We start from the raw sequence: 27989 nt of genomic DNA, 5'->3' as shown, positions 1-27989 counted from the left end.
ACCCCCTCCCCTCTCACCCCCACCTCCGCGTGCCTCGTCGTCATTTCCACTTCCGGTCGCGCGTCGCCATGGCAACCGGGAAGCCAAGGTAACATGGTGGCGGCTGCTGAATGTTTATTATTCGACAAACGCGCTTCGTTATAACTTTTTAAACATCATTGTCGCCTTGGTTAAGTAACATTTACTGTTATTGACGCTGCTATATTTTTTGCTGACGCCACTTTTAAAAGGAACGTGTAGTAGGTGGGGGGTTAACGCCTCGCCGGCCGACTTTGGGGCGCGTTAACGCGTTGCGAATGCTCTTTTTTTTCAACTTAAGATTTGTTTTATTTGTTTAACTACGATTAAACACGCAAAATTCGTTCGTATTAAACGTGTCATTGTTTTATTTTCAATAACGTGTTTTGCAAGGCGCTATCGCGGGGCTTTGGCGGTCCTGTCAATTACCTCATACCTACGCTGACGGCGCGATACTTTTACCATTAAATAATGATTGTGTTCATCTTCTTTGGTTCTTTCGGTAAAGTCACCACGTAGAATGAGAATAAAATAACACGATAAAATTCTCACGACGTTTCGGCCACAACGCAAGCGGCCGTCTTCAGGTGAAAGGTACAGAACTGTTGTCGGGACGACAGAGCTTGCGTTGTGGCCGAAACGTCGTGATAATTTTATTGTGTTATTTTATTATTTTATTCTCATTCTACGTGGTGACCTTACCGAAAGAACCAACCAAAGAAGATTAAATAAATGACGTCACGCACCTAGAGGGAAGGGGGGGTCAGACATTTGTGACGAGGGGGGGGTTTGATAAATGTGACGTCACATCAAATTGCGCAACTTTAAATAAATACAGACAACACGTTCTACTTAACTAAAGAGACTTTTTTTAAATAAATGTTTTCTCCTACAACATCAGAGTGCAGCGCCACATTAAATACGCACTACGATGACAATAGTTTAAAGCGATTTGAAGCATGTTTTCAAAATTTTAATATGGTTTTGGGAGGGGGGGGGGGCAGAGCTTTGTGACGTCATATTTGAGGGGGGGGGGTCTTTTTGTGACGCCGTGTGACGACGGGGGGGGGGGGTCAAAAATCGTCTAAAATCGCGTGACGTCATTTATGGACGGCCCCATACTAAAAACAAACAAAAATAATTCACAGCTGTTTTGTCAGTTCACTGCTGACTGACAAACCAGCGCCAGGTATTTAACCCAAGAAGTCAGCAATGGTGGTTGTGTCTCTGCCAGAGCCTTTATAAACCCCCTAAGAGGAACGCTAAAACCTTGGGATTAAACCTAGGATAGAGTGAGATGTGATGTGACGGGTAGGGGGGGGATGAGTCCATGAAGCATTTTGTTTTATTTGTGATGGCGATGGAAATCAATGGAGGGGCCTAAGGGTTTGAGTGATGTGATTTCACAGGAATGAAAGGGATCTGGATGTCGCATTCTTAATCAACTAGAAGATAGGTGTGAGTGATTTGTGAAAAGCATTTTGTATTTGCCATCATATCTGCAGATCCCCAGCAGTTGTATTGTAATTGTGCCATTATCACATCATTCTTTTGATGTTGATAAAATTGGAACTTTGTAGGAAATCAACTTCGTCGGAAGTCAACAGTGGTCGTCCTGGACCATGTTGTCATGGGAATGTGAAAATTAACCACTCAAGGCTGTGAACAGGGATGAGTGTTGTCCAGAGCTCATTTGAGCTTGAAGACTCTGACTTGATCCCATCCACTCACGCTGAGCAAAGCACACAGGTGATTGTAACAGGTCCATATTTTAAAAGTATATATTTCTGCATCTTCACTGATTAAATGTCACGTTCTCGGTGCGAACGTGTGTAGGCACATTATTTATTGCACCAATTATCCCCCTAAAAGGAAACACTCTCACTGAACCCAATTCATATTTCCTCGCAACGTTAAAAGCCTACCCAGGGTTACTATTAATGGTCGCGTTGTTAAATTTCCACAACACCTTGACATTACCAGCACGAGCGCTGTCTCGTGTTATTAATAGCCTTTCCTCATACCCGTGCGTATGTAAATGCTAACGCTGGAATGGGATTGTGCCTTACACATCTCCTGCACACGCGGCCTGCTGGGAATTAACTGGATGTTAACCGAACGCTCACCACTGAGCCATTTAATAACACTTCATAAAACATAATTAGTATATTTGTATTTGTGCCATTCTTGTAGTGCAAAGCTATCGTGAAAGTGCCATGTTTCACCTGTTGGTATTGTCTGCCAATCGGGGACGATGTTTCTGTGTGGTGTTTACCAAAAAACTGATTATTTTGTGGATAATATTTGTCGGCAAATTTGTACCATGAATGCCAGCACACCTGGCGTTTTTTTCAAATCACGTCACGTGATCTTTGGCGTTCACTGTGGTTATTTTTTGGTGAATACACAACAGCAGTATTATCCAAGATGGCGCTGGGCCTGAACCGTGAACCTTTGCAACAAGCAGCGGACACGCTGCTCAGCCATTTACATGGAGTAATTGGTTCGATTAACACTGCAGACTTGCGTTAAAGTGGTTTCTCATTCAAATGAATGCAGGGGGGGGGGGGGGGGGGGGAGCGAATGCTCATGTCATTTTTTTTATCCTGAGCCAGATGTGGGGTTTCGACATTCCAATGGTTGGGGCAAGTTTAGCCAAAGACAACCATTGTTGACTTCCAACTGAGTGGTACTTCTTGATTTGAAGCTTTCGTGACTGCAGGAATCCATACTTTTTGTAAACATATTCTTAGCTCTTTCGGTAAAGTCACGTTGAAGGGAAACAATAAAATAATAAAATATTGTTTCCCTTCAACGTGACTTTACCGAAAGAGCTAAGAATATGAATTACTGCAGTCACGAAAGCTTTAAATCAAAATCTTTGTAAACAGTTTGCCTTTAGAGGCTGACTCCTTTGCCTGATGACGGCCGCTTGTGTTGCGATCGAAACGTCGTGATTTGTTTTATTTTATTTCTAACTACGTGACTTTACCGAAAGAACCAAAGAGTATGAGTGGTACTTTTATTAGATCCTGAAGGGATGAAGGTTGATTCAACCTCCTAACTCGATTTGAGCTCTGCTCTCCAATTCTAAACCAAATGCTGTAACCATTGCACAATCCACCCACATAAAATATGTATTGCTTGCTGTACAGTACTTTTAGATCATAAGATATGTGCACTTTGTATGAACCATTTGGAAGTTAAAAGAGTTTTAAGTTACTTTAGCACAGACTTACTTTAGTACAGAGTCAGTTGAGAAAGCACACTCAATTTCCATGTTCATTTCCTGATGAAGCTCAAACATCTTCTTCGTTCTTTCGGTAAAGTCACGTAGAATGGAAATAAAATAATAAAAATTAAACATAATAAAATAAAATTTTCACAACGTTTCGGCCACAACACAAATAGCCTTCTTCAGGTGAATGAACAGAACTGTCGGGACGACAGAGCTTCAATGAACACTGCTAAGCTTCGCAGCGTCTTTTAAGCTGGGTGGGAGGAGCAGAGCGCCTTGACAAAGATGTTTACATATCAACAGAAGAATTTAGCATTGAAATAGCTATGTTAAAGTGTTGGATTAGCAGGGTGTTAAAGTCAGAAATTAGCATGTAACTGGGAGATTAGCATGATGTTAATATGAGGGATTAGCATGTAACTGGTCATGGAAATAGCTATTTTAAAGTCAGAGTTTACATATCAACAGAGGCATTTAGTATATTGACGCTAAAGGACTGCAACTACCCAACTATCATACAATAAACCGATGTGAAAAACTAAGTATAAACTACATCAATATAATAAATGTACTCAATTTATTCTTCAATAAGTTGAGCTATTAACATAAAGTAACTGGGTATACACTACACTATATAATGAATACCATATAGTAAACTGATAAAAAAACTAAAATATAAACTACATCAATGTTATCAATAAACTCAATATACTCTCCAACAGCTGAGCTACTAACAATAAGTCGTTATACATTACAATTCTATGTCGAAAAAAAAGGGTGGCGGTTTCTTTTTTCCTCAACGTTAGCACCACGGAAAGCGACGAGCTTTGTTCAGACGGACGAGTCCATCTATGCTCGGAACGGAGGAGGGGGGAGAAACAGCCACGATGCGCTGCTCTGTCCTGTGTTGCGTTACAACTATGTTATAAACTAGACTACTATACATTGCAATGTTATACCTTCCAATCTAAACTACATTGTATAATATCGTATACACAGCTCTAACATTATGCATTATATTGATATGTCTCCAACTAAACTTTTTTCTACATTACACGACTATACACCGTAATATACACTGCCATAGACAAACCCACCCTTGAATTATAATCTCCCGGTTACATGCTAATTTCTGACTTTAACACCCTGCTAATCCAACACTTTAACATAGCTATTTCAATGCAAAATTCTCCTGTTGATATGAAAACTCCTTTGTCAAGGCGCTCTGCTCCTCCCACCTAGCTTAAAAGACGCTGCGAAGCTAAGCAGCGTTCATTGAAGCGCTGTCGTCCCGACAGTTCTGTTCATTCACCTGAAGAAGGCTACTTGTGTTGCGGCCGAAACGTGAGAATTTTATTTTATTATGTTTTCTTTTTATTATTGTATTTCCATTATACGTGACTTTACCGAAAGAACCAAGAAGATGAATCCCTGCAGTCACGACAGCTTTAAATCGAAGCTCAAACAGTTTGAGAAAGACATTTTAGGTTGCTGTAAATACAGTCATGAAATGTATTAAGCCACCAATCAGCTGTATTGGTCAGAATATGATCAATACATTGGCACGTATAAATAACATCTTTATACATGTGACAATCTTGTCGGGTGGGGGAGGGTGAATGACAATAATTTTGTAAAAGATCTACCACGTGGCATTGGCCCAAAACCAATACTGTATTGATCACTGTATTTACTATGAAAAGCTATGTTTTTAAGTTATAGGATAAGCTATGTAGAAGTCTGAAAGAAAATATATCAGGCAAGTGTTGTAGATATATCGCAAAAAATAGATTACCTAAGGTGCAATGTGTACAAGGATGGAAGAAGGACTGAGCGGTCTTAACTGATTTGGCGACCAAGGGGAAGACCTATGAGCAAATGCTGGAATACTGTTAGGAAGTGTTTTTAGGTCCCACGTCTACTGTGCAGCTGCTGCAATTAAAAGAAAGAAAGCAGTTTAACACGTAGGCTTTCGCGACCAATATTATTCATAATAAAGGTTTTTGGGTTAGATCGCGTTTATTTATAAATGTGTCGTAACCCTCCACCACCCGACACGGCCAATCAGCAAAAAAAAAGTGTCACGTTGACAAAAAGACAAATAATTCACTACTTTAGCCCACCGGTGTGTTGAAGAGTGAATCCACATTTACAGTTTGAGTACGACGTTTCGCTGGTAAATACATCCATTCTGGCGAATTGCCCGATGATGCTGGATGTATTTACCAGCGAAACGTCGTACTGAAACTGTAAATGTGGATTCACTCTTCAACACACCGGTGGGCTAAAGTAGTGAATTATTTGTCTTTTTGTCAACGTGACGCTTTTTTTTGCTGATTGGCCGTGTCGGGTGGTGGAGGGTTACGACAGAAAGAAAGCACTGACGAGGTGTGGTAGCATCGGTGGCTTTTGCCATGATGACATCTTGATGCTTGTACGAAGTTAACAGTGGTTGACCTATGGAGAAATTGGCACATGTCACAGCAAACAGACGTTTTCAACACTGATTCAGGGACAGCCATTGGAGATGAGCCTCGCCCACCCGCCCCATGTTGGTTTGAGCGGAGACGTTTTCACTTGTTCATACACATCGTTGGATGACCCACCAGTTCTCCATCAGCTGAATTACACATATTCGTTGGTTCTTTCGGTAAAGTCACGTAGAATGAGAATAAAATAATAAAATAAAACAATAAAATTCTTACGACGTTTCGGCCACAACACAAGTGGCCTTCTTCAGGTGAAGGGAACAAACCTGTCGGGCCACTTGTGTTGTGGCCGAAACGTCGTGAGAATTTTATTGTTTGATTTTATTATTTTATTCTCATTCTACGTGACTTTACCGAAAGAACCAAAGAAGATGAATCCTTGCAGTCACGAAAGCTTTAAATCGAAACTGAATTACACACTTGGTCCAAAATGAAGTACATTCCTTTTTTTGTGAAAGAAAAAAATCAAGTACAGGCAATCATTTTGTGTGGCCCCAGGTAATACACACATGCGATAAAGCAGCTAAGTTTGTTATTTTAAAACACGTATATTTCGCCCCACGTAAAATAAGTAGTCTTAACGTGTGTTTTCCTAGCGCAATTGGTTTTAGGCTAATGGAGAACTTGAGTTGAAAATGGATATTGTAACTAAAGGAATTGATTTATAGATGTATTTACCTTTGCACCTTAATAACATATTGATGGGACTGTCATGCTGGTCTTGTCAAATTATTATCCCTCTCTTTGTTTGCAATCACTGGGAAAAGTATTGGCAATAATGCAGTCTTTGGGGTGGTGGGTGGCTTATTTGGCTCAATGTTTGTGTCAGACGCACTGAGCTAGCACTGCTGAAAACTTGGGGTTGAATTTGGGTTTCAGCCACTTGAGATTCAACCAGGTTATGTATCGTGAGTTTGATGGTCTCAACCCAGTCACCAATAACTGCACCAGAAAAATGGATAATATCTTCTGATGCTCAGCTTAATTCAGCCAATCATTATAAAGGGTATGTGTGTCGTGGATGATTGCCTTGTGGCCAGCCACTTGACCAAGCGTGAAGGAACGCTGGACATCGTCGCGTGATAGAGACCTATTATTAAATAACTCATAAGTTTGATCCCTGAGGTAAGGTGTCTCGGAGAGCTGTTACCTGTATCAACATTGAGCCAGCATCTCTGAGGACTTTAGTTCGATTCCTGACCGTAGCCACTCAATAAACCAGGTTGTCATGTGTAATGAGTTTTAGGGTCTTAGCCCAGGCAACGTTGCATTTGTGCATGTGCACCACTGCCAGTGTAGTCCATTAATAGCTCGTTTAATTGCATAAGCCCACTGGGAAAACACAAGTCTCAATCGACATGTTGGTGGAAAATTAGTTTCTGGCAATTTTCGGTGCAAAAATATTTCCTGTCGATATTTCACGAAATAGTCGCCAATTGTTTGCTTCTCTGTTAATCTGTTGCCGTGATTTATTTCGTTTGTGTATCTTAAAGGAAGACTTGGTTGGACATGTGGGGATACATATACGCGCAATGGAACGGGGAACAACATTTGTGCAAACAAAATGGTGCAAAGCAGGAACGCGACCATTGTGGAGATGAAGCAATTAATTTCAGGATTACGGTGGCTTGTGATCTTCAGGGCTTTATTTCAGCCAGAACTGCCTGAGGCTGATATCTGAAAAGAACATTCATACCCCACCTCCCTTCCCGCTGTTGTTGGTTGGTAGGGGTAAGGGTGGTCTGGGGGCCCTGGACATAAGAAATTAAGGCGTGTTGATGACTTGAGTAGGTCTTCATCCAGCTGTAACTAGGTCATGGCTGATGATTATAACAGTATAAGTAGTAGGTAACTATCAGTTATATCATTATCCATTTGGTTGTGGCCGAGTACTGATGTAAAGACTGTGTCGGTAAGTCTCGAGGTGAAGACAGGGCGTCAGCGAGGCTGGATGCAAAGACAAGGTGCCAGCAAGTCTGGAGGGTCTTGGTTGTGAAATTCCCCAGAGAGGTCCTTGGTTGGGAAATTCCCCAGAGTGTTTCCAAAAGAGACAGCTGGGGGGAAATTCCCCCGGAGAATCCACGAGGATAAAAGCTTGGGCAAGAAGCGATGTTCGGGGTCTGTGGAGAGGGACTCGGGCCGTCGTCGCTGTCTTCAAGTCATCGCGGTCTGCTCGGTCACACGATCTCCACGTCGGCATTATCTCGTGACGACGGGGTCCTGAGCTACGTTACGTGCAATTAAAGCAACCTCTAAAGTTCGAGCCCGGAGTCATTACACTAGGATTGCAATTGGTGACTAGTTCATGTCGTCGTTGACGGTTGACTGCTAGACATTCTTTCAGGATCAATAAAATAGTTACTATTTTGTCAGGTGTCGAAATTGGTTGTCTGCTATAGATAGAGACAGTTTAACACGTAGGCTTTTGTTATGAATAGATAGAGACACTGGTAATTTCATAAGAATGTAACATTTCAAAAACTAGCTGAGGGCAACAAAGATGAGCACTGCCCCCACGCTTGGTGACACTTTGATTTATACCCTTACGTGACGTAACATCCAACGTCTGATGATTAAATTAACTTAAAACAGACAAAGATCTCCAGTATAGCCTCAACAGATTGAGGGTGAAATGCAGAGATGAGGGAGGAGAGGCAAAACCGCCACGTCCAGTCTAGGGCCCTCTTTGGGAGCTGTCGGTGTTAGCCGCTGAGGTGAAGGTTTTTACATGTTTATGTTGTTCCATGCACCATGTACCGTTCCCGTTGCGTTTTAATGTGCACTCATGCCTACTCTCTTTCAGGCGATATTGGCGCATTACAACATTTTTTAGTTATTGATTGATTGCATGCTGATTTGTCAGAGCACATTCCTGATTTTATAAACGAGAATAGGTACATGGCTGTGGGGGTACAGGTCATAAAAACATTTTAATATTCTTAAAATTTAAGTCAAATAATTTAGTGGTAGAAATAGCTATATTTAATATGTTTGTATGCGTGTCATTACGTGTACGCAATGTATGCTTGTCATTACGTGTACGCAATGTATGCTACAAATCACACCCTGTATACATTTGCAAATAAAAGTTCCATCTCAAGGGATTATCCACGTTAAATATTTTCAATAATTAATCAAAGCAAAACATCTTAAAACGTGGTAATGTATATTAATTATTCTTAGGATGCGCTGGTGGTAAAACCTAAGGCATATTCGGCATGTTTAGGATTCAGTGGAGATGCTCGATTCAGAGTACAGTGGTACCTCGGAGATCGAACTTAATTCGTTCCAAAACCGTGTTTGAATACCGAATTGTCCGAACACCGAATCAATTTTCCCCATAAGAATGAATAGAAATAGCATTAATTGGTTCCCCACCCAAGGATGCTCCTATTATGGGGCATTTTTACACAGTTTACAATATTAAAATACAGTACATAAAAGCATACAAAAAACAAGAAACACAGTTATAATTAATAGAATAAATGAACATTGAACTTCACTTTCCCTGTAGTAAGGAGAGTGGATGGCTTGAGTGGAAGGTGGGTGAGGAGGGGAGGAGGAGTTGTCAGTGTTGCTTGCAAGGGGAGTCCCCCTCCATAAACACGTTGGGTAACTGCCCTTCTGGGGTTCTTTCTTTTCTTTGCCTTTTTTCTAGCACTAACTGTGATTCACTTGAGAGCCTTTTTACTAAAAACTGATCAAGAGAGGATTGTTTCTGCCTCCGTTTTAAGATTTTTCTGAAATTACTCAATGCATTATCATAAAAATCGCCTGCTCTGCTAGCTACTGCCTTACCTGGATGATATTTTTCTACAAAATTGTGTAACTCAGCCCATTTTGCCACCTTTGAAAAAGGGCTTTCGTGTAGAGTTTTTTTTTAAGTTGGAAATTACCTGTTGGTCCATGGGCTGGATGAGAGGAGTCGTATTGGGGGGCAGGAACTTTACAGTGATGAAGGACGAGAGCTAAGCGTAAAATGGGTCATTCGCCTTTGTCTCGGTCGCCCTGGCTATGCGTCTCGGCCCAAACAGGTTTTTCCAGTTCGACCTCCGAATTTTTGTTCGATGTCGGGGCAAAAAAATGTTTTTTGTTCGAGTTCTGAGGCGTTCGATCTCCGAGGTACCACTGTACATCTGTAGTGGAGTAGGAAAGTGTGTAGTGCAAACAGCGTGATTACATGATAACACAGACAGTACGGGTTATGTTGGGTCAGCCTGTAGCGAAGGCGAATACAGTGCAGGTTATGTTAGGGCAATTAAGCTGGGAGAGCCAAGGACGGCTGGGATTGGTTGGTGTCGTTGTCAAGGCTGGAGGGGCGTCTTGAAGTCTGGCGAGGTAACAGGTGTACGGTCACGCGGAGTGCCGTTGGGATGCGGACTAATTAATTGGGGAGTAATGAGAGCGGGGATAAATTGGGGAGTCGGCAATTGGAGCGAGGGGTTGAAGAGTGGAGAGAGCTTGGAGAAGGTTGTTGAAGTTGGAGAGCTTGGAGTGAACAGCGGGGGGGAAATTGAGGTTGGAGTCAACAGCGGGGAATTGAAGTGTGGAGAGCTTGGACAGAGAGTTGGAGAGACAGGGTTTGGGAGACGGAGTTGGAGACGGAGCTTGGAAACAGCGTAGCGATAGCGGAGCTGAAGAAGAGAAGCAGCCAGCAGTGGAGAGAGCGTAGCGATAGCGGAGCTGAAGAAGAAAAGCAGCTAGCAGTGGAGAGAGCGTAGTGACGGTGATAGCGGAGAGCAGAGACGAAGTAGTTAGCAGTGGAGAGAACATAGCGACGGTGATAGCGGAGAGCAGAGACGAAGTAGTTAGCGGTGGAGAGAGCATAGTGACGGTGATAGCGGAGAGCAGAGACGAAGACGTTAGCGGCGGAGTAAGCGAAGTAATCGTGGGGGAGTGGAGAGACAAAGGTGGCGAGCGAGTCGAGTGAAGCACGGCGAGCGAGCTGTGGCGACATGGATACTGTAAAATATTCATAGTTCATTTATTTGGTATAGCCCTGTGAGCCATTCGGCTCTTGAATCGGGTGCAACCGCAACACACAAAAACATGAACAAGAAAACATCTTAAAGTGATTACGTGACTGTGCAAACAGAAAATCCAGGAAAAAAACATCAAAATATTCCTGAAATAGCACCGTACACCAACGCTGTGTGCAAAAAAATCCTAGTGGGATGCAAGTCAAATAACAACAACAACCACAAGACAACTTAGATTAAGGCCATCAGTCTAACTGCGTACTACAATAAACAAAAACATGGCCAAAACCAAAAAAACTGTTTTCGAAATCACCAAAATAAAAGCCATAAATGCAATGTAACAGTGATCATAGGGACTGTGACCGAAATTTTTACAATAAACTACATAAATAAATTATAACATGCTGAGAGTTGTAAATAAAGCGGTGTTCAAAGAAAGACAGAAGTTGTCTGAGTGAAATCGAACACTACACATCTAAAGCATATTTAGAATTCTTAGGATCCATTGGTGAATATTGCACATACTCCTTTAATCGAACTGTCATTTAACCAAACTGTCAAGAATGCAAGCTATCAACATGTAAAGGCATAATGGGAGACATGTCCCAAGGTGGCCTTTCTGTTGCATTGTCTTACCATCATCAAGCACACTGAATGGGTGGTAATTCCGAGTGGACAGCTTGTTCCCACTGGGCCAATTTGTACTGAGTTTATTGATTTGATTTCGTTATAGCTGCCAAATAGTAATATTCATGAAACAATTTAAACGGAACGCCATATTTAAAAAAAATTACGTGAAAGAATACTGTGAGATAAATACCTAGATAGCTTTAGTGGCTTATCATGGCCATGTCATACACACTTAGCTGGCAATAATAAAGTTATGGTTTTAGATTTGAAGTTCAGGCACTCGTGGTTAAACCCAGTTTTGTGTGTGGACAGTTCATTGTCTTATTTCCACCTTTGAATCCTTGAAACAAATTACTGGCACTTTGGCAGAAATTACTGTTTGGAGACCGCAGTAGGAATCAAACACCAGATTCGATGCAAACCGGCTTAGTGGTGAACCGATGATGATCACAACAGCGGCGATGATTGTGATTAAAAATAAATCACGAAGCGCAATGAGAAACCAAAGACAACTCCTTCCCCTAGACCAAATGTTTGCCTTAGGCTAAGGTCACACAAATTGACTAAATGACCATTACACGTGACATGCCCGGGATCATTACATCTGGACACAAATGTGATTTATTGTTGACAAAATCAATGTTCTCACTTTTCAAACACATTCATTTGATTGTTTTGGTTCCTACTAATTGTTTCATGCCACAGAAGGGCATGACTGCCAGAGGAGGTGGTAAGGGGGGACTCAGGTGATTCATCATGGCTATGTTGGAGAACTGAGCTGGCACGCTAAGGAGACCTGGGTTCGAATCTGGGCTTGATTCATACACAATGAAACCAGATTCTCAAGTGTTTAAATCGATGGTCTTAATCCATCTACCAATGCCTGAAATACATATTTGCTCCTGATTTGAAGCTTTCGTGACTGCAGGAATTCGACGAATGCATTGAGGTTGATCAATCGCTGAATGACTTTTTTTTTGCGATGCACAAAGCACTTTTTGCTCGTTGCGTGAGTTCTGGATGAAAATGCCTTCATCTCATGATTTGATGTCGATAATGCTATTCAAATATGAATGGGATTTTTTCTTGCTCATTGGGGTGTAACTCATCTTCATTACCAACGTAAAACCGATGATGAGAACGCCACATTCCCGTGTTAAATGCCAGTCTCTTCACGTGTTGACCACTGTTGACGTCCCACAATGCGGTACTGAACCCAGAGGAATGCACTTACGACCAGGATTTTAACCCGTGATCAACTTACGACCAGGATTTTAACCCGTGCCCTTGTGACCGTGAGTCAAGCAGCACTGTTCCAACGGGACCACCCTGCCAGATAAATTCTATTTAAAAAAAAAATGACTGTAGAAGTATCTCCCTGTAAAAATGAGTTAAAGGTGGTATATGTGCAGCCCTGCAATTTCTTGCTCACACCATTGCTGGTGGAAGGGCCTCCACTTTACTCCACCACAATTGCCCTGCCGATCGCTGTGGTGTACCCATTTGTACTTTTGGGTGGGCAGCTGGGGGATTTTAAAAAAATGACCATTTGTGTCAAATGCCATGCTGGGAGACATAAACTGGTGACATCTGGATTACAAGTTCAGTGTGCTAACCGTTACAGCACATAATAATTATATCCTTGTAGGAGACACTAGGAGAAGCTAAAGATTAAGGAGAATGCGTTTGTTGCGTGGTGCGCAGTGGGGCTGTCTTGTCTCGGGAGAACTGCCGAATGAGGAAACCAGGTGCCTGTATTCACAATGATGGTAAGAATCACATTATTTCCTGTACCATTCATTTGCTCCACCACTACATTACAAGCAAGGTAAGAGATAATTTAAACAAACATAAGTCATTGAGAGGTGTTTATCATCACTGGCAAACCTAAGCCAGTGGTGGAAATTCCGTATTTATTACAGTTCGGAGTTAGTCTTTCGATAGGGTAGCCAACTAAGTGGTGCTGATTTTAAACACAGATAGATGATGGAGTTGAGTGAAGATTTGAGCCACTACAAATTCAACCAGGTTTTTTTCCTGGGTAGTGATTTGTTTTGGTCTCAACCTTATCACCAATAATTGCACAAAAAGGTTACATCGCATGAGAAATTTGGCTTGGTTAATGCATCTCAGCCCAGCTTCGATGATTAAAATCGACAACTACCTGTACAAGATGAGAAGGAGAAGTCATTTCAGGCAATGCTGTAGATGCCAGCATACATTGTCCCAACTTCCTACTGCATGATTTCACAACTGCACTCACTTTCTGACATTGAAGTCTCATCTCAAAACCACCATCTGGGATATATGGGATGCCAGAAATATATCTTACCAAGTCACTTATTGAAGATCCAACAAAGGAACTAACCTGGATTCTCCTTGTCTCGTTGACAATGCACTTAACCATTTTATAATTCCATACACACGGGTGATGCGGGCTACCTCCGCCAGACGTATGGAATTAAGTTACCTAATTGTGTGTACTTAAAGGCACTTAATTGAGACTCGCATCACTGAACATTGCCCATCGCACGCTTTTGCAGGAGGTACAAATGGAATCCACCTGGCAACCCCAGACATGACTGGAGGGAGGGCTTCACTATTCTGGCAAATCGCCCGATGATACTGGATGTAATTACCAGCGAAACGTCGTACTAAAAAAATGTAAATGTTGTGGATTTACTCTTCAACACACCGATGGGCTAAAGTAGTGATCTATTTTGTCTTTTGTCAACGTGACACATTTTTTACTGATTGGGCCGTGTCGGGTGGCGGAGGTTTGCGACACATTTTTAAATAACGCGATCTAACCCAAAAACCTTTATTATGAATAATATTAGTTGCGAAAGCCTACATGTTAAATGAGTGGATTTCTTTCCAAACTCAACGTACAATTACAAAGACTCATCCGTTGCTTTTCAAATGCCATACGAAAGAAGAAGACCACCTGGCTAAGTGTTTTCCCGTGTTTTTACGTCTCGTTTACGTTTTAGTTCCGTAATTGGCACCATGTCACGAGACAACACATTTTTATTTTGGAACTCGGAGAACATGCCAATGCACGACCTTATATCAGAGAAACGAATAGAATGTCACAAACGACATCTGAAGTCGTTGAACAGGCATTTATATCAATAGATTGGACACACATTTTTGTTGCCCTGCAAATAGTGTTCGTCACAAGTCAATCAAACTAACACTTGTAAGTAAACACATTTGCGACAAACTAAATGTAATATTGTGCTTTATATATGATGTAGTAAACCTGCTATACTGGAATACCTAATGCAAGCTGCTAAAATGGAGTATTTGATTTGTTCATGGATGATTGCCTAGAGTTGAACCCAGGCTCCCAGTAGTACCGGTTCAGTGCCCTTGATACAATATAAGTCCCCTGTGCCACCCAGCCATCTCTATGTCTTCATTACGAATGCAAGCCTTTGGATGCCTATGTGTGTGTGCACACGTGTGTCAGTGAGTGAGTGGGCACATGCATGTTTCCCGTATGTGTATATATGTGGGGAACGGTGGCATAGTGGTTATCAGGCTGCGCTATGAATACAGCGACCTCGGTTCAATTCCAGGCCACGGCTATTTTAAGTGGCAAGTGATATCTGAAAAAGTCTAGATGGCAAAGAACTTCACAAGACAGTCAATGGATTTAATGCACATTTTAGATCAGCAGGGCATATCTTTGACACCAAAAATCTACATTGGGCCCTGTTCATTCATAAAATCCGTACTGGAAAATACGTGCTATACTTAGCTAATTCAGTAACCCCATTGTCAAATGTACTGTGTCAACGAAGTTTAATTATACATGCAAACCAAATAAACCTAAAACGGACATCTAATTGATTTTTAACTATCCCTCGAACAAGAATTGGAGTAGGTGACAAAGCCTTTGCCGTTGCAGCACCAACGTGTTAGCACAACCGCATTTGCAAATGTGATTTGTAACATTTATCCTTACCCGTGTCTTAACAGTTACATTTTTGTGCTCTTTTATTGAGGGACTGTTGTCTTCTGGGGCTGTTATTGTTGTTCTGTTGGCTTGCCCAAGCTTGAATGTAGAGTTGAAACATTGGCTAGACATTATGTACTTATGCAGTTTGTACTTATATGGTTTCTGTTATTTAATTAGTTTAGTAACTTGCTTACCTTATCTCTACTTTTCACTCCAATCGTTTTTGTTGTATCGTTTGTTGTTATAACTTGCTGTCCTGCCCCTACTGGACATCTGTGAAACATATTTTCATAAATTTAAAGCTTTCGTGACTGCAGGGATTCATATTCTTGGTTCTTTCGGTAAAGTCACGTAGAAGGGAAACAATAAAATAATAAAAATATAAAACAATAAAAATATAAAACAATTGTTGTTTTATATTTTTATTATTTTATTGTTTCCCTTCTACGTGACTTTACCGAAACAACCAAGAATATATTTCAGGGCTCTCCTAGGCCGACTTAATGAGTGCCTGGTGCATTGTGTAAACATCAGTACTGTCGACACAATGAAACATCAGTACTGTCGACACAATGACTGACAGGCGTATTTCTGGCCAAGCCACCCCCCCCCCCCGGCCTTCATAGGTGCTCGCTAACAACACTTACCCCAGTAGTCTTTGTTACCATACGGGGTATCTTTGTCTTTTAAACTGCATGGGTGTGCGTGCACACGTGCGCGCGTGCGTGTGTGTGTGTAGGTCGGTGCCATATTTCAAGCCCTGCAGGGCAGGGTGGGTTACAGCAACCGTTGAAAGGGAAAGGCACTGGGGGAGCTGCCCAGGGAGGAGGGAAACAGTCTGAGGACGGTGCAAATGCAAATGGGAATGAGGAGGTGGAGAAGGAGGACGATGACGAAGAGGAGAAGAGGACGGCACCCCTGGAGTTAATGGCTGAGGTGAAGTGCAGAAACCAGCAGATGTATGTGGATGCTTGTGATGTTGGAGGGGGAGACACGTGGCCATGGAGACTCATGTCGCATAGCCAAAGGGGCCATTCGAAGTTATTACGGTAGTTGAGGGGTCACAACAATAACTTTCTCCCTCAGTCTACAGAGTTGGTAGTGGGGAAAACATTAAACATTTCCGCTTGCCCTCTGCATTTGAACACCTATGGGAATGACCAAACCATGCAACAGTTTATTTATGGTTAACAATATGCATTCAAATAGCTGTGGTCGGCAAGAGAGGGCATTTTCAACAAAATACATTTTACTGTACTTCTATGCTCCCCGCCTCCACCAGCCTGCACTGACCAGTGTGGTGAAGTATGGTTAACCTCCATAAGCTGCACATTGGGAGAGCCTAATCCTGCCGTGGATTGACAAAGAGCTATCCATGTTCATATACATTTCCATCCTAATCGACTATTTATTCTGCCAAATTGCCCGATGATGCTGGATGTAATTAGCAGCGAAACGTCGTACTAAAAATTGTAAATGTTGTGGATTTACTCTTCAACACACCGGTGGGCTAAAGTAGTGATCTATTTTGTCTTTTGTCAACGTGACACATTTTTAACTGATTGGCCGTGTCGGGTAGTGGAAGGCTGCGACACATTTATAAATAACGCGATCTAACCCAAAAACCTTTATTATGAATATTTAAAAGAAGGTGACCCCCCACACTGAGTCACTTTTGAAAGATCGACCGATAGAAAAAGAGGAAAACATACCAGGAACTAGGCACCAATTATACTGGTAGGAACGAAGTTGTAAACTGAGTGTACCAGCCTGCAATAGATTAATGTATCCGTCCGTCCGTCCCCTTTCAATACTTTAACGAAGTGAAATCTTGTGCTGTTGGGGTGTAAAAATAAAATTGCGCAAAATTCCAATGTTCCTACCAGCCCACCCTGCAGGGACCTGTTATTAATATGAAATAAATGTGTTCATCATATGGTGCTCATTTATATAGGCAGTTTTGAAACAGTGGTGGAAATTCCACATTCCTGTGATAGAGACCAGTCTCGAACAACCTCCACACCACGTTTGTCATGGGCGTTGTTTGTCCACACTTCACCATGCTGGTCCGTAACGGCTATTTGAAGGTGTATTTAACTCTTATTACGGGGTTCACCATTTTTGCAATGTAAATTTCTAAAAAATTACAATGACACCCATCAGCTCGACACGCAGTACCACTATTTGGGAACTCTTTACTAACTTACTCTTAGGGTGTTGGGTAGTTCATCGCCTGGGATTGGAACCTTGGACCTCAGCGGCTGGCTAACCGACTCTGACATGGCCATTGAGCCCACGAGCACACCCAGCCACCTCTAGATCAATACAAGTTTATTTGCATTCTCGCTGTAGCGTTGTCTGCAGGTGTTGATTTGTCTGACTGTTAACAGTTCCTCGGAGCGATAATGGGTGCCGACTACAAGCTAGCAAGGAAGCTCTGTGAGATGAGTGAGTATGGAAGTTCCTTTTTTTCTGTCAGGAGATACACCTACTGTCGGATTATATGAATATACTCCACTCAGCTAGCCAGCGTGGATTGGCGATGACAATGAGCATAGACGGTGAAGCACAGGTAAAGTACAACAATAAATTTTGCTGCACTTTCTTCTGTTGCCCACAACATAGCTCCGTAGCAGTCTCTTGCACATGTCAGGAACGGTGTTCACACATCCAAGCACTCTGCAGGCTTAGCTTTGCTTTGCTTCTGCGTTCTGACAAGATCGGACACAGTCCAGGTAATTTGGTCAAAAGCATAAGTATTAATGGCATTGAAATAATACAGCTATATAGGCCAGATTGACTCAAAACAAGCCAATCAATCTCCTGCATCTCAAGGGAACATCTACGGAAATTTACTGTTGAGGTTTATTTCATAGCCAACAGGAAGAGCAATGGTCAAATATCATCAGCTTTTCATTTCATCATCTATACGTCTGACCTATCCGAATGAGCAGTCAAAACATAGAGTGAATCTCCACTCATTGGCAGGCAACAGCTCTATGTTCGCTATGATGACAATGGCATAGTTTTAAGTTATTTTTATTATACTTTGTTTAACCAAGTGAGAACTCAAGAGACTAGGATGAGTCTCATTTGCAACAGTGACCTGGGTCACCAACATGCCAAAATCAGAAACAAACACAACTGTATCTAAGGTGCTCTATAAACCTTATATAAACGCCATTTTTTGTCTGTCTGCCCGTCTGCCCGTCTGTCTTTGTCCGTCTGTCTGTCGCCACCCACACTTGCGAAGGATTTGGCTCGCAAAACCATGGGGTTTATGTTTAACAAAAAGTAGCCAGGTACCACGCCGTAAGCCCCGTGGTGAGCCAGCGCTATTCCGTTTTCCCATCCGTCAACTTTAAAGTAGTTAAATAAACAATCTAGTGCTATTTATAATTATTTCATCGCGCCGCGAGTGACACAGCACGCATTTGCGCATGCGCGAAACGCTGACGGGAATTGCCCCTAGCAACGCACACACGCCATCGGCGGAGGAGGGGGGGTTCTCAATCGCGTTAAAAATGCATTTAAAATACACAAAATGCTGAAGTAAATTCTTCAAAGTGTTATGTCCTCTTCTGCCCCCCCCCCCTCCACTGCGATGTGTAAAGTTACTACTATAGAGTCGGTAGATGCTACTACTATAGGCCGTATATATTACTGCAGAGCGGACGGGCGGATCGTGGGTGGGGGGGGCGAAGGGTAGCAGCACAGTCCCAGCCTGCCAAGGTGCCACCTCGGCCGGCTGGGCAATCTAGGCGGGGCCAGGGGCCCTGCGTGGGACTAGGCCTCAGCACAGCAGTGTTAAGTACTCTTTTCTTAGTAATAGGTTTTACCCTTTTAACTGGCACAAAAACTGACACCTTTATTCAAGGCATCATGTTTGCAATAACCACAACACAAGCAGTCAAAATGCAAACAAAAGAGACAACTCTGATAATAATATGCACTGTCCTTGAATTTGATTGGTCCACACCCGAGACGGCTTTTCTTCGAGCCTAGTCTCCACTGGTGTTGGACCAGATGACGCCAAAACCTATTACTATATCTTGTTACTGGCAAAGGAGGTCTCAATGTAAATACTATTTTCTTGCTTCCTTTGCTAAACTCACGTAGATAGAAAACTAATATGAAAAAAACAAGTTTGGAAATATTCAAATAAAAATGTTTGTGTGTAGACAACTAATATTTCAAAATTAAGTTGGCAAATATTAAAATATGAATGTGTGTGTCTATGTCCTTGTGTGCGTGTGAGTCGATGTGCATGTGTGGGTCGATGTGTATGTGTGTGAGTCGATGTGTGGGTCCATGTGTGTGTGTAAGTCGATGTTTGTGTGTAAGTTGATGCTTGTGTGTACGTAAATGTGTGTGTAAGTCCATGTGTGTGTGTGTCAGTCTATGTATGTGTGTGGGTCGCTGTGTGTGTGAGTCGATATGTCTGCATGTAAGTCGATGTGTGTGTGTGGCTCTATGTGCGTGTGTGAGTCGATGTGTCTTAGTGCGTGAGTCTATGTGTGTCAGTCGATGTGTGCGTGTAACTCCATGTGTGTGTGTCTAAAGTAGATGTCTGTGTGTGTGAGTCCATATGTGTGTGTAAGTCAATGTGTTTGTATGTGTGTTGGTCGATGTCTGTGTGTGTGTAAGTCGATGTGTGTGTGTCTTTTTCGCCCGGGCAACGCCGGGTACTTCCCGCTAGTATAAAATAAGATAAGAACTGTATCACACGAGGAATTGAAAATATTGCAATCATAGTTCCCTGCAGCACAAATCGGCTCGGGCAGATTTCCTCCAGATTGAACACAGCGCAAACTACAAAAATGAGCTTGACGACACATTTATATTTATGCGATCTAAACCAAAAAAAACATTTATTGCGGAAAAAAACTAGCTATGCAGAAACATTAACATTAAACCGATGTGGGGCGACTCTCGTACTGACGTGTAAACAAGCAAGGATGTGTGTCCAATGCATAATGGCATGAGCCATCACTCTTGAAGAAGTGAGCGCTCGACGGGAGTCGCTGAACCCTGATCACGATTTGGACGCGCAGCTTTTTCGCATTACGTAAAAAATAACCGGTGTGAAAATGTAGCTTCACATATTAACACGTAGGTTTTTTGCGACCAATATCACCCATAATACAGGTTTTTTTGGGGGGGATTAGATCGCGTAAATATATTAATGAAACAGGTGGACTTCTCCACAAATCTGGCTGTCGCCTGATGAAGCTAGTTGTAATTGCTGGCGAAACGTCGTACTCGGATTGTAAATGTTGTGGCTTGGCTCTCCAACACACCGGTGTGCTGTACTAGTGACGAATTGGCATGCTCTGTTTACGTGACAACTCTTACGAGTTGGTCGTGTCGGGTGGTGGCGGGTTTAAGGACATTTATATATTTATGCGATCTAACCAAAACAATACCTGTATTATGGATGTATCTGCACATTTTTCCTCCTTAGGCCATTTTATAACACTTGCCCATGTGTGCGTTCACCACTTACAGTCCTGATTTTCGAGCCGCACAATACAGAAGCCAAGCAGTACCTGCCTGTTATCGAAGCGAGGATCACTCAAGGTCAGTCATCTACCCGCCTCTCTGTATGTTCGTCCTCTCTGTGTACATATTTTTCCGTCTGTCTGCCTTGCAGTCTCTCTGTCTCTACTCGTTTTGTAGCCCTCTCCATCTGTCTTCTTTCTTCCGTATGGCTGCTGATGTAGATGCAGAGCAACGACGACAATTTCACATTCAGGTGGTCAAGCCAAGATAACCACGTCAGGAGTAGCGGAGTGTATCGCTGTAATGTCTCCTTCATATTTGTGGATCCGGCATTGCATCGTTATATATTGTATGGTAATTTCTGGATGACCACAGTCGCATACTGGAGAGTTTTTAATTTTCAATTTGTGCATCAGTTTTCCGAATCTGCCACGGTTTGTACGGATGCGATTTAGGGTGGACCATGAGCTTCGTGGAAGATAAAACCCATGGATCTTCTGCGTTGGGTCTTTCGCAAGGTGTTTGTTTGTGAGTTCTTTATAACTCCATTCAGCTCTCCAGGCTTCATCGAGGTTGAATTTACATTGTTTAAGGTTAAGCGCATGAGTTCAAAAGGGCTTGCCGTGACCTCATGCGACGACGAGGGACATTATTGAGGTCCTGATGATTGGGAAGGCGACTGTTTTCCTCGATTCACAGGACTTCCCAGATGGTTGCAGCGTTGCGTCTGTATGTGTACATATCTCACAGATATTTGTGTAAAGGATGCCGAAAGGTGAACCCTGTTAATAAATAAATACACAATAAATACTCACCGGGACTTAATGGCTCGCGAGTTAAATAGTGATCTCGAGTCTCATTGGCGGGGAGCTATCATGGGGGGAGGAGCCTACCTCATCGTGCACGATCTGATTGGAAGGTGGAGAACCATTGAAATCGGATTGGTCATCAGGGTAATATAAAGGAGCCCAGGAAAATATCCAAACGGAAATGAGGGGTCGTTCGGGAGACCGTTACCGAAAGCCCCATAGAATAGGATAAAACGAGCGGAGTAGAAGGGTTTCGGGGCACCTGAACTGATGAATTACCTGAAGTGTTACGATGTGCTGTGCGAGAGACGTAATAAGGTCTAAGTTCAAGACTTACACAGGCCCCGAAATCCATTAGACTTTTTAGTTTTTACACAAAAGCTTACGTGACAAATATCATCCATAATAGTTTTTTTAATGGAATTGTGTTTGCAGAAATATTTATTTATTCATGTCGTGTTGTATGTAATGGCTTCAAATGACCCCTCAAATCACCAAAGGTGCTACATTCACCAGTATTAAAATATAATCTGTTCTCGAATCACAACCCTAAATCATAAAATCACAAAAGGTGTGAATTATCACCCCACAGCCTGCTAATGTGTAGCATTATAGCAAAGGACCTACTGCTGATGAAACTTCATCAGTCAAATGGTCAAGGGGTTGCCTTTAATTACACAAACACCACGACTAAGACACACTGTCTCAGAATACCTGTCGGTCAGCAGACAACACATTTCCGAATTATACACGCTGCACATTGTTCTGCATTTATTCATTGTATAGGAATCTGTGTCTTGCTGCATTTATTTTCTGACACTGTGTGTGCGTTATCTGCTTTCGCTAGAGGTCGAGGCATCGCAACATGAAGACAGCAGCGATGAAGATGATTATGAAGAGAGTGATGATGACGACAATGATGATCTCGACGATGACGACGATGATGAGAATGATGATGACAGTGAAGAGGATGAAGAAGAACCTTTCAGACGCAATGCATTATGCTTAAACCTTCAACAAATTAGCATCAATTAATACATCGTTACAATTGGATTCAAGTCAGCACATTGTCATTTCAAGACATTGTCACTCCATCAAGGGAGACATTGGAGTATTAAACAGTGGTCCTTTACTGAGTGCAAAGAGACTCTGAATACCTCGTACCTTGCCATAGTTAGTTTGTCAGTTAATGCTTTATGGAACAGCGACATTAACATCATCGACCATGGTCATTCCACTGCTGGTTGAAGCCCTTCCCAAGTTGCCACCACCCTTTTACAATTCTGTTCTGTAATAATCCATCTCGCATCTATAAACGGACTGATTTTATTTCTCCATCTCCTTGGTTAGTTAGATATATGTTTTAGAAGAATGATCCGTGGATAGTCTACTTTGTCAACAATGTTCTCAATGCAACGCACTCCCTGATGCATAAAACCGCATAAACAATAACACGTTTAATAATAGGGTTTTTCCCCTTTTTTCTGGCAACAAAACTGAAACCTTTTTACAAGGATTCATGTCTGCATTAACCACAATACCTGCAGTCAAAATGCAAACAAAAAACACACTATGATAATGTATGCATTGTCCTTGAAACTGATTGGTCCACACCAAGGGACGGCTTTCTTTTGAGCCTCGACCCAATTGGTGCTCGACCACATGACGCCAAAAGGCGTCTAATGATGTAAATAACACGTTTGTGTGGCATTGTTCTGTGGAACGGTGTTGACTTTCAAAGCGATTATATTTCACACTATGGCAGCCAACGGTGGCTTAATTTTGAATGGAAAGCCTGATATAATTACCACACGTGGCTCAATAATTAGTGGCTGGAGTTCTTGTGGCAGGACGAGCCTTTTAATCAGTTGTCGACAGATTTTGTTGGTGATTCTGCGTTGTCTGTGATGCAGAAGTACAAGTAACAAACAACAACAAAACATTTGTCAATAACACAGCCTTAAAAAAAGTATGGATCAGTTAACGTTTCGTGCAATGGCCTGTATTTACGGCCGATAGAGAGCTCAGAGAGGTAGAGTGAGAGGTCACCATAACACTCTGACCCTTCAATGTGCTGTGAAGAATGGTCATTCTTCAAGAAAGGGCATTCTTCACAGCACATAGAGATGTCAGGGAGGTGACACAGGCCACTCGAACTCTAGCCTCTGTGCTGCTGTGAACAAAGGCCATTGACATAATCGTCGCCTATGACATGTTCTGATCAATGTGGCTAGTTTTTCAATCCCTATAACAGCAACACAACTTTACATTAAGTGCCCATTCACGTTTACGAATTAACGCACAGACAGCGAATGCGTACATGGAGAAAGCTTTAAAAATGTTCTACTGATTGTATCTGGTTTCAAATGAACAACACCCATTTTGCCTATAAGTAGGTAACGCTAAAACACTCATGACACTAAATAGCACGAGAACACGTGACAGGTGACAGGTGAGCCGCAAGAAAGCTCCCATCTCCCACCCAAGTCCCGATCCCCTTCATGGGATCGCGCTGTCGTCATCCTGGAATCTCACTCGGATCCGGAAGAACGCTGGAAAAAAGTGGAACAACGCGGACGTCCAGAACAAACATCGCATTTGAGACCCAAACATCGCGCACCTCCTAAGCGTTGAAATTTCTCGTCGAAGACACTGGTGGCATAAACATCATCTGCTTCACAACAACAGGTTGCCGATGCGCACACCTTCATGAATGGAAAATTAAAGACAAGCCACAGTAGTGCCACTGTGGCCATGCAACCCAAACTTTGGACCACACACTAAGCCACTGGTCTGCGCTCCTTCAAAGGAGGAATTGCAAAACCACGAACTCTCTTCTACGATTTTCTCTCTCGTGGCCAGCAGCAGACATTGACATTTAGCTCCTGAGAATATTTGCCATCACACGCAAGAATATAATAAATAATGTTAACGCACCGATTGACTTAAACATTGTGATGCAGATGGACGCAAAGGGCTTTGTAATTGTTTTTTTAAAGTTAACCCCATGCGTTCTCATACTGGCATTTTTTATGTCCACCAACCAGTTTTTGCTGGCCTTTAAACTTCCATCGGCAATTTTGGTACCAGTCAGAACATGACTGACATTTCTCCCCTCCATTATTGTAGGAATGTGGAAATATCTCCCACCGGCTAAGGAGTAAACAAAGGATCTGTATGTGTGTTGAACTTCCTTCGTACCTTACGAAGCCAACCGTGCTCATCGAGGATGAGCGCCTCCACTCATTTAGATGGACACCGAGATTGTAAAAGGAGATACAGTATTTTCAAATTGACAAATACGGTGTTTACAATTGTTTGCATGGAACAAAAGTCTGCTATATGTATCGACAGGTAAGATATATGGAGAGTGATTTGTAGAGCTCAGACTGAAGTCCATGGCCCGTAGAGTAGTAACTTTACATAACCTAAAGATGAGTAACTCCAGTTTGTTTTGGTAAAACAAGCAATGAAGACATACAAAAAGTTCGTTAAAAGGCAAAGTCTGCACTATAGGAGTCTGTAATGAATATGCATCAGCAATACAGGAGTCAGCATTCAATTCTGTAGCAGGGCGATTGCTTGGTATATTAGCTTTTCGTACACGGCCATTTGCCAATCCCATGCTGCATGAGGGCCTCCGTGCCGTGAGAGTGGCGGGGGTTAACCGACCGAGCTTAACCCACGATGGTCAATGCGGTTTTGGTGAAGGCAGGGAGCATAGACGTACAGTACAGTAATGGATTTTGCCTCGGTTCCCCTCTGCTGTCTACAAAAACCTGGCGTGCAGCATGCTGGTCGCCCAATCCATGGCCTGGCGGCAGCGTGGTTTTACGGCTGTCATTAAGTGATGCATCCTATGACTAAATCATCCGGAATTGCACCCGATTCCGTCGGAACTCATTCGTTAAGGCACAGTGATGTTTGGTCAAATAGTGTAGCGTGAGCTGGGCACTGTTCGTATAGACACGTGTTGTACACCAGTGTAGAGTGAGCTGGGCACTGTTCGTATAGACACGTGTTGTTCACCAGTGTAGAGTGAGCTGGGCACTGTTCGTATAGACACGTGTTGTACACCAGTGTAGAGTGAGCTGGGCACTGTTTGTATAGACACGTGTTGTTCACCAGTGTAGAGTGAGCTGGGCACTGTTCGTATAGACACGGTTTGTACACCAGTGTAGAGTGAGCTGGGCACTTCGTATAGACACGTGTTGTACACCAGTGTAGAGTGAGCTGGGCACTGTTCGTATAGACACGTGTTGTACACCAGTGTAGAGTGAGCTGGGCACTTCGTATAGACACGTGTTGTTCACCAGTGTAGAGTGAGCTGGGCACTGTTCGTATAGACACGTGTTGTACACCAGTGTAGAGTGAGCTGGGCACTTCGTATAGACACGTGTTGTACACCAGTGTAGAGTGAGCTGGGCACTGTTCGTATAGACACGTGTTGTACACCAGTGTAGAGTGAGCTGGGCACTGTTCGTATAGACACGTGTTGTTCACCAGTGTAGAGTGAGCTGGGCACTGTTCGTATAGACACGTGTTGTTCACCAGTGTAGAGTGAGCTGGGCACTATTCGTATAGACACGTGTTGTTCACCATTGTAGAGTGAGCTGGGCACTGTTCGTATAGACACGTGTTGTTCACCAGTGTAGAGTGAGCTGGGCACTGTTCGTATAGACACGTGTTGTACACCAGTGTAGAGTGAGCTGGGCACTATTCGTATAGACACGTGTTGTACACCAGTGTAGAGTGAGCTGGGCACTATTCGTATAGACACGTGTTGTTCACCATTGTAGAGTGAGCTGGGCACTGTTCGTATAGACACGTGTTGTTCACCAGTGTAGAGTGAGCTGGGCACTGTTCGTATAGACACGTGTTGTACACCAGTGTAGAGTGAGCTGCGCACTATTCGTATAGACACGTGTTGTACACCAGTGTAGAGTGAGCTGGGCACTGTTCGTATAGACACGTGTTGTTCACCAGTGTAGAGTGAGCTGGGCACTTCGTATAGACACGTGTTGTACACCAGTGTAGAGTGAGCTGGGCACTGTTCGTATAGACACGTGTTGTTCACCAGTGTAGAGTGAGCTGGGCACTGTTCGTATAGACACGTGTTGTACACCAGTGTAGAGTGAGCTGGGCACTGTTCGTATAGACACGTGTTGTACACCAGTGTAGAGTGAGCTGGGCACTATTCGTATAGACACGTGTTGTACACCAGTGTAGAGTGAGCTGGGCACTGTTCGTATAGACACGTGTTGTACACCAGTGCAGATTGAGCTGGGCACTGTTCGTATAGACACGTGTTGTACACCAGTGTAGAGTGAGCTGGGCACTGTTCGTATGGACACGTGTTGTACACCAAGTGTAGAGTGAGCTGGGCACTGTTCGTATAGACACGTGTTGTACACCAGTGCAGATTGAGCTGGGCACTGTTCGTATAGACACGTGTTGTACACCAGTGTAGAGTGAGCTGGGCACTGTTCGTATAGACACGTGTTGTACACCAATGCAGAGTGAGCTGGGCACTATTCGTATAGACACGTGTTGTAAACCACTCACCAACTCAGCGGTCCATCGGCCTGGAACTCAACCAGTTCAGTAGAAAATACAAGAGCTTGGTAATAGAGCTTACAACGTATGAATACTGCGCACCCGTGCTAACCAAGGTGATAAGAGTTGCGCATTTATAAATGTACTTACTCGCTACCTGGCATCGCAGGGATTGGATTGTAACGAGATGTTTGTCGTATTGCGTTGAACTTCATTGCAGTAATCCGCCCGGTTTTGATAGACGTAGGCAGTGCCGGATTAAGCCGGTGCGGAGCCTTCAGCATGTTATAAATGGGCCCTAAATAAAAAAAAAAACACAAATATTAAAATACATTAATTTTTAACTTGCTTAGTAAAGTAATTGTATTTTTTCATTTGATATACAGCCAGACAATACGAAAAATCATTCACCTTATACACCCAGTCGTTCATAAAAGTTGAAGGCGGTATAGTACTATAGTCATAGAGCAAGTGCAGAACCACTGAACCGGAATTGATAGCTTGAAAGCATTTAGCGCGGGGCCCTTGAAAGTGCGGGACCCGTAGCTACTACATGTGTAGTAGCTACCACACGTGTGGTAGCTACCACACGTGTAGCTACCACACGTGTAGCTACCACACGTGTAGCTACCACACGTGTAGCTACCACACGTGTAGCTACCACACGTGTAGCTACCACACGTGTAGCTACCACACGTGTAGCTACCACACGTGTAGCTACCACACGTGTAGCTACCACACGTGTAGCTACCACACGTGTAGCTACCACACGTGTAGCTACCACACGTGTAGCTACCACAC

General features: G+C 42.9%; 1 protein-coding gene and 1 long non-coding RNA gene across 3 annotated transcripts; one reads left to right on the top strand and one right to left on the bottom strand.

Annotated features, from left to right (window-relative positions):
• The first annotated feature begins 9 nt into the window (after positions 1-9).
• ERICH2 (glutamate rich 2) lies at positions 10-22961 on the top strand. Of its 2 annotated transcripts, XM_076071652.1 has the most exons (7): positions 10-88; positions 13059-13123; positions 16061-16257; positions 17712-17769; positions 20830-20901; positions 21279-21351; positions 22480-22961. In XM_076071652.1, the coding sequence occupies exons 1-7, from the start codon at positions 69-71 to the stop codon at positions 22499-22501; spliced, it is 507 nt and encodes a 168-aa protein (XP_075927767.1). In that variant the 5' UTR covers positions 10-68; the 3' UTR covers positions 22502-22961. The 2 variants fall into 2 exon arrangements, with proteins under 2 accessions (XP_075927767.1, XP_032821377.2); XM_032965486.2 differs by lacking the exon at positions 21279-21351 and having other exon boundaries at positions 24-88.
• On the bottom strand, positions 22287-27926 carry LOC116948624 (uncharacterized). Its single transcript, XR_012945923.1, has 2 exons — positions 27339-27926; positions 22287-24184 (listed from the first exon to the last, which is right to left on the bottom strand). It is a non-coding gene; the product is annotated as an uncharacterized LOC116948624 (long non-coding RNA).
• Between the last annotated feature and the right edge of the window lie 63 nt (positions 27927-27989).

This window comes from Petromyzon marinus, chromosome 34 (genome assembly GCF_048934315.1).
Source record: "Petromyzon marinus isolate PM22_M1 ecotype Great Lakes invasive population chromosome 34, UKy_Petmar_22M1.pri1.0, whole genome shotgun sequence".
Taxonomy (NCBI): domain Eukaryota; kingdom Metazoa; phylum Chordata; class Hyperoartia; order Petromyzontiformes; family Petromyzontidae; genus Petromyzon; species Petromyzon marinus.
This window is presented reverse-complemented; position numbering and strand designations above follow the sequence as displayed.